Here is a 7328-nt window from a genome sequence, read left to right as displayed (position 1 = left end):
CACCGCAGTCTTGACCTGCTGGGCTCAGGTGATCCTTCCACCTCAGCCTTCCGAGTAGCTAGAACTACAGGCATGCACCACCATGCCCGGCTAATTTTTTGATTTATTGTAGAGACGAGGTCTCACCAAGTTGCCCAGGCTGGTCTCGAATGCCTGAACTCAGGCAATTTTCTCACCTCTGCCTCCCAAAGTGTTGGGATTACTAGTGTGAGCCATCGCGCCCAGTCTGAGATCAGATCTTAAGGTGAAACAGCCGCAGCTCCAGGGAAGACCAACAGTAAGGGTTGGAAGGAACTAGTCTGGCTGCAGGAACTGCCAGGAATTTGTAATTTTACATTTGAAAATGAAGTGTATTACTTTAAGTTCCGATGGAACTCACTTTGGTCCTGGAGTGGGGATTTCCTGCCGTTTTGCAGAAAGGCAGGTGGATTTGCAAACGGGCCCCTCCTTAACTGGGCCTTAACTTTCAATAGGGGAAACACTGTGCTGTGTGAGTCTGAGAAAAAGAATTGAAACCACCCATTTAGTTGTCTGAGCCAAAACTCATCCCTCTACCCTCTATCCTCTGCCAGATGTAAAGCATCATAAATCTGCTGATTCTGTCTCCAAAATGTATCCTGACTATATCTGCTTCTTCCCATCTCCACTGGCACTTCCTCTCTTGCGGCCCCATTTCTCCCACAGCAGAATATGGGAACCTGGACCACACATAATTCCTAGTTAGGATCCTTTCTGTCAGATGCAAAATAAAATCCAAGCTCCCACAAGGTGTGGGATCTGGCCTCAGCCTACCTTTCCAACGTCCGCCCTGTCACCCACGTTCCCCTTCCTCGCCTGCCCCCACAGCCCTGCCAAGCTGCTCCCACCGCAGTGTTGGGGCACATTGTGTGGCTCTCGTGGCGCCTGGTATGCATCCCTCTGCTCTGTTAGGATCTTTCCTTGTCCCTCATGGGCTTCCCCACCACCTCCTCAAGGGAGGCCCCTCCCCTGTTAGTCTCTGTCTCAGACCCTTTCTTTCCTTCAAAGAATTATCACAATCTGTAACTGCTTTGTCTGTTTTATTCTTACCTGTCTTCCGCATTCTCTTTGTATAAATTTCATGAAGAGACAAGCTGAGGTCTGTCCTGCTGTGTCCCCAGTACCCAGCACCATGCCTGGGTACAGAGCAGAGGTTCTCAAAAAAGATCTCTTGAATAAAAAGCGTTTTTGGTGGTGGAATCTCCAGCAGTCAGGAACTCCCTCTATGCTTCTGGATTTTGAACTTTAGGCAGTATTGTTAATGAGTTAACTCTTCCTGGGTTTATGGCTCAGAGTAGAATAGGGGATTTCAGGAGGCCTGACAACCATTGGCCTGTGTGGGAAACACCTTCCAGAAGAGTTGCAACAAATCTCAACTCTAACCCAGGGATTTTGATTGAGGCCTCGGTCCCAGCACCCAGCTCTGCTGCCAGAGGCTTTCCAAAGCATCTCTGCTCTCCTCTCCCCCTAATGCTCCAAGCCCCTCTCCCAGCCAGGCCCCACCAAGCCTGGGGTCACGGTTGCTTTCAAGCTGAAGCTGAGGAGAGAGCTGGGGTTGGCAAAGGGGAGCCTCGGGGCAGATCCAGGCGAGGGTAGGAAGCTTGGAAGAGCCCACAAGGATGTAGTTGCGAGTTGTAAGAGTTAGCATGCTGGTAGAAACCACCCGGGGCTGCTGGGCACCACCAGCAAGTGAGCAGGAAGAGGGCACGAGGGCACAGTTCTAAAGCAGCATTTACTTTGGTTTTCACTTATCCAAGGACCTGGGAACGTTTTAAAATTCTCGTTCTTGGATCCTGCACGCTCTTTCCATCACGCCTCCTTCAGCCACTGCAGCAGCTGAGGAGTGTAGTAGGTGATGATGATGTCGGCACCTGTGTCAGGAGAGAAGCAGGAAGCGGGGGGCGGGGCAGGGTGTCAGTCCTGAGCACACCTTGTGGGAGAGGAGGGCTGAGTGGGGAAGAAGGGTACCATGAAGTGGCACAGCCTGTAGGTGGCACGACACAAGATGGAGCCCAGCTTTGGGCAGCTCTAGCCCTTGGGCAAGCCATTTTCTCTTTCTAGGCCTCAGTTTGCCAAAGTATAAAATGCACAGTGGGGGAAACAGGTAAGCTGTAAGTTCCCTTCCATGCTGGTGTGCTATCCTAACAAAACCAGCTCCCACTTATGGAGTGATAAGCATATGCCAATTAAACAAATTATCGAACTTAATTCTCAAGATGACCATGCACCAAGTATCTTATCCCTTGCTTACAGATGAGGACACTGACAGTCAGAGAAGTGGCCTGCCCAGGTTCTCATAACCAAAATAGAAGACTCTGCTTTCTTCACTGTTCCATGCTCCACTCTGTAGTTCCACAATCCTTCCTCTATCTTTGTCTGTTTAGATCACTAGGGTTTCCAAGCACAAGACTCCAGGTAGTCTCATGACTTCATTTTCCTATCTGGGCAGATGGCCTATCAGTCCTCGTGGCGCAGGTCAAAAAACCTCCTGCCCGCTTACCTGCTCTGCGGAAGGCAGTCATGGCCTCCAGAACAGCAGCCTTGAGGTCAAATGCTCCAGCCTGGGCTCCGTGCCACAGCATGGCAAACTCTCCAGAGACGTGGTACACAGCGAGAGGGAGCTCGGGGTGCTGCAGAGAAGCAGCGAGGGGCAGACAGGTTGAAGTGGAGGAGGATGTGCCTCTGGGAGTGTCCCTTCATCCCTGCCTAACCTGTGACCACTCTGAGCCCCATGCCAAGTCACCTTGAGCTGATAAATGTGAACCAGATTGTCTGAGGCTCCTGCAAGCCCAGGCATGGAAGGCCACAGTGGTTCCTGGATGGGGATGGGGAAGATTCCTGCTTAGGAGCAGGTTACTTCCACCTCTGAGATTCCAGTGTCTGTGGACAAACTTGCTCACCCCACGGAGCCCCCTTTGTCTCTGGCCAGTGCTCACCTTATCCTTGACCTCCCGCAAAATGTCCAGGTAGGGCATTCCTGGCTTCACCATGAGCATGTCAGCTCCTTCTCGTACATCCCGGTCCTAAGGGATGATGGTATCGTGTGGGCGGTGCCCAGGAAGGAGATTGGGGAATAGGAGAGGGATGGAGGATGGGGTTCAAGCTCTGGTCACTCACTATTGCTCGGAGGGCCAGGCCTCGTGCTCCAGGGGGCAGTTGGTAGCAACGGCGGTCTCCAAAAGCTGGGCTTGACTGAGCCGCATCCCTGCAAAGCAGAGTCATCAGGGTGGGCTCCAGCTTTCAGCTAACAGCCAGGGACTGAAGAGCAGATCCCTGCCCATCCCTACTCACCGAAAAGGCCCATAGAAACAGGAAGCAAACTTGGCGCTATAGCTCAACACTGATACCTATGGGAAGACAATGGGTGTCTGGGCTCAGTCAGCCCTTTCAGATATCCCAGGGTGATGTGGCAGGTAGGGAAAGGACCTGGGCTGGGAAGGAGTGCACCCATGTTCTAGCCCCACTAGAGCTCTGGGCTTGAATTTCCCCATCTGAGGTACAGAGGAGTTGAGATGGATCCCAAAGGCCTTATCCAGCTGTCTTCAGTTCTGACTCTTGGCAGATATGGGAGAAAAGCTGGGCCAGACTCTCTCCACCTCCCCACTTCCTGCACTCCCTGCCCATACCCTGTTGCCAAATCCGTGTGCCATCAGGGCCTCCTTGATGGCTTCCACGCGTCCATCCATCATGTCCGACGGGGCTACTACCTGACATCCTGAGAGGCAGAGGGTGGCCTTCAGAACTCTGAGACCCTCCTACCCACTCTACCACCTCCCTGACCCAGGGATGCCCATCCCTGCTGGTGGCTCACTCACCTGCCTTGGCATATGCCAGTGCTACCTCTGCCAGCCGCTGGCGGCTCTCCTCGGCCCGGAACGCTCCGTTTTCACTCAGGAGCCCTGCAGGACAGATGGCTGGGTTTGGGGAACACTTTGGGCCCTGACCTGTCCCCAGCCTGGGGAGAACTTGGCAATGGGAATGTGGGTAGCAACAGGGCTGGTGGGAAGGAAAGAGCTCACCACAGTGACCATGGGAGGTGTAGGGGCAAAGGCAGACATCGCAGGCCACCAGAAGGCTGGGGAAGGTCTTCCTCAACAGACGGATCGCCTCGACGGCTGGGGACCCCTCAGAGTCAGCTGCGGAGCCCCGCTCATCCTGGGGGTGGTGGAAGGACAAAGCGGCGTGTCTGTTACATGAAGCTTTGGGAAGGCAGGATGGCCAGCCATCACATAGCCTGGTCTTGTCCTTTTGTCACCATCACCCTGGATAAGGAAGCACAGAGGACTGTAGCCACTGGCAGCAGGGGACATGCTGAGACCCAGAGAAGGAATCTGACTTGTCCAGTCAGGGTATTGCAGCCCTCCTTAGTTTTCTGACCCTCCATGGGTGCTGTCTAAAGGGCAGGGACCATGTCCATTCACTTGTGGCCTCAGGATCAGCACAAGGCGGGCGTGAGGATGTGGTCAGTGTGGAGCCTCGGCCCATCCTCCCTTCTTAACCCTTCCTCGGATTCTTCACCTTGGGAACTCTGCTGGGGACGCCAAAGATCAGGACGCAACACAGGCCCTCTTCTACCAGTGGCCTCAGCATCTCTTCTAGTCGGTTCACGCCATACCTGGGGAGGATGAGGGGAGGGGCTGAAGGGAGGGAGGACCCAGGCAGGGGTCCCCCGACCCCTCCATGGCACCAAGAGGGCTCAAGCCCCATAGTACAGGGAAGGGCAAGTAGATACCCACTAAATGGGTGGGAAACCTGAGGCCCCAGCAGATATGAAACCCAGCCACAGAAGGCCCCTTCAAGGTTCTCTTATTGAACTCCCATCTGAAGTTTGGCTCCCTTCTGCAACAGCCTCTGCTAGGACACCTCTAGTAATGGGTAGCTCATGACTTTGTGAGGCTGCCTCTTCCTCTTCCGTTGTGGAACAACTTTGACCCTGAGGAAACCCTTCCCTCTACGAGCTGAAGTCGGTCTCTCTGGATCTTCTACCTCCTGGGTCTGTTTCTGCCCCCTGGTGCCTCCACCTGTGAAATCTCTCCCTCCACCATCCCCTTGCCCTCCCCTCCATGTCTCCTACCTGGCCACTCCTGGGAGGCTGGTGATAGGCTGTATGTCATCAGGAACGTCCCTGCAAGAGTGGGGGATGGACTATGGCTTGGTGGCTGCGGGAAGGGCCAGTGGTGAGAGGGTGGCTGGGAGGCATGGTTGGGAAGCTGGGAAGGAATGTGGAGTGGGACGGTGGGAGGAGGATGGGATCCAGTGTCTGGCTCCCCTGCCTGGCCAAGCCCAGGGCCTGAAATAATAATAGGAACAACAAGAATAACAGTAATGACGAGAGCAACTGTACTAAAAGAACAGTAATCACAGGAAGGAATTAAGTCGTTAAGAACCTGGACTCTAAAGTCAGAAGGTCCTCCTTGCTTCCTATGCCAGTCACTGACTGCCTGGGTGACCTTGGCCAAGTTATAGCAACTCTTTGAGCCTCAGGCCCTTTGTTCGTATCCTGGGTGGATTAATGCATTCATTCAACAGATTTTTCTTGAGCACTTACTATGTGCCAACTACTCTCCTAGGCTCTGATGATACAAATGTGAGTAAAACTGATAAAAATCCCTGCCCTCATAGAGTTGACGTTTAGGAGATAATATCTAATTGTTTCTCATACGCATGCTGTCAGGACTAATGAGATAATATAAGTAGGTATTAACCTGGTACACAGTAAGTATTCATTAAATGTCTATTGCTGTAATTAATAATCACAGTTGCCGTCTCTTACATGTATACACTTTATATTCTACAGAGCACCTTCTCAGCTTCTGTCTGATTGCAAAAACTCAGGATGGCAGGCAAGGGTTATTCTTCTAATTATTCAAACGGGATGCTTGAGTTCTTTCCAAGGTATGTTTTGTTCCTAAGACTGCTGTCCTTAATCCAGTACAGCAAGTCCCCTACATATGAACAAGTTCTGTTCTGAGAGTGGATTTGTAAGTCCGATTTGTTTGTAAGTCCAACAAAGTTAGCCTAGGTACCTAACTCACACACAATCAGCTACATAGTACCATTATAAGAATGAGCAACATCTACTAATTTTTGCCTTGATTCACTCTCAATTCTTTTCACTTTTGTTTCCATCATTATCACTTGGTGCTTCTTAGTAATACCAGCTACATCGGGGCTACTTTTACATTTGCTTCTGGACATCCTGGGCTTGAAATAAAGATACTGTACTATCGTACTCTATACAGTACTACACAGTATTCAAAAACACAACCACTTGTAGAGGAGGCATGCACATGACAATGTATGCCAGACATGTGAACTAACTTATGTAACTGGACACATACACGCAAGTTTGCATCTCTGAAAGTTCACAACTTGAAAGCTCATATGTAGGGGACTTACTCTATGCTACTTCTAATATCTTAGTTTCAAGTTGACAGCCTACTTTGTCACCCTCAGCAATACTGATGCCTGCTCCAGTTCAACCCACTCCTGACCCCATCCCCCCACCCCTCGGCCTGGCAGATCAGAAGCCTGGTCCATTCCTGGGGACTCACGTGACAAAGATGGGATAGATGAGGTTGGAAGCATTGAGGGTGGTGGTGGCTGTCTGCCAAGTCCGAAGCAGTGGGTGGAAGTAGCCACTGTGCAGAACAGACTGGGGCTGCATGATGGGGGCCAGTGGGGGCACAGGGCCGTCAGCTGGTTGAACTAGAAGGCTCCTAGGGTGTCCACTGCATACTCAGTCTGTGGGGGGCAATGGGAGGCTATTGAGACATGTTTTCTATCCCAGGAGAAATTCACACCTGGAAAATGGCTCTTCCAGATTCCTGCCTCCCCTCCTCTAGCCAAGTGTTCCTCATTGTGTGGTTCACCAACCCCTGCTGATCTATAAGGCAAGCAGAGAGATGAAAGTAAGCTTCTGAATGCTATCTTGGCAACTCTGGAATCTAGTGAAACACAACTTGGGCTTGTATTTTCTATGACTGCTTTAAAAAAAATGTTATTTTGAGTTGGAGTCTCATTCCATCGCCCAGGCTGGAGTGCAGTGGCATGCTCACGGCCACCGCAGTGTCAACCTGCTGGGCCCAGGCAATCTTTCTGCCTCAGCCTTCTAATTAGCTGGAACTACAGGCGTACATGACCATGCCTGGCTAATTTTTTGATTTATTGTAGCGATGAGGTCTCGCAAAGTTGCCCAGGCTGGTCTTGAACCTGTGGGCTCAGGCAATCCTCTCACCTCGGCCTCCCAAAGTGCTGGGATTATAGGCTTGAGCCACTGCGTCTGGCTGCTAAAAATTTTTTTTTTTTTT

At 51.6% G+C, this 7328-nt stretch overlaps 1 protein-coding gene across 4 annotated transcripts in view; it reads right to left on the bottom strand.

Annotated features, from left to right (window-relative positions):
* Nucleotides 1-1731: 1731 nt before the first annotated feature.
* The window catches only part of ALAD (aminolevulinate dehydratase), an 11182-nt gene continuing 5585 nt past the window's right edge, over nt 1732-7328 (bottom strand). For 2 of the 4 annotated variants that reach the window (XM_008057321.1, XM_021711959.1), the window contains 11 exons: nt 6573-6762; nt 5093-5143; nt 4537-4633; nt 4038-4173; nt 3834-3917; nt 3645-3733; nt 3310-3365; nt 3136-3223; nt 2955-3041; nt 2519-2648; nt 1732-1889 (listed from right to left, as the gene is read on the bottom strand). In XM_008057321.1, the coding sequence (XP_008055512.1) occupies nt 1828-1889; nt 2519-2648; nt 2955-3041; nt 3136-3223; nt 3310-3365; nt 3645-3733; nt 3834-3917; nt 4038-4173; nt 4537-4633; nt 5093-5143; nt 6573-6685 (993 nt within the window). In that variant the 5' untranslated portion in view covers nt 6686-6762 and the 3' untranslated portion in view covers nt 1732-1827. Of the gene's footprint in view, nt 1890-2518; nt 2649-2954; nt 3042-3135; nt 3224-3309; nt 3366-3644; nt 3734-3833; nt 3918-4037; nt 4174-4536; nt 4634-5092; nt 5309-6572; nt 6763-7328 lie in introns of all 4 variants that reach the window. The other 2 variants (XM_021711961.1, XM_021711960.1) reach the window with 2 other exon arrangements.

Source organism: Carlito syrichta, unplaced genomic scaffold (genome assembly GCF_000164805.1).
Source record: "Carlito syrichta isolate Samal-C Ts95f unplaced genomic scaffold, Tarsius_syrichta-2.0.1 Scaffold302949, whole genome shotgun sequence".
Taxonomy (NCBI): Eukaryota; Metazoa; Chordata; class Mammalia; order Primates; family Tarsiidae; genus Carlito; species Carlito syrichta.
Note: the sequence above shows the minus strand (reverse complement) of the source record. Positions and strands in the feature narration are given on the sequence as shown.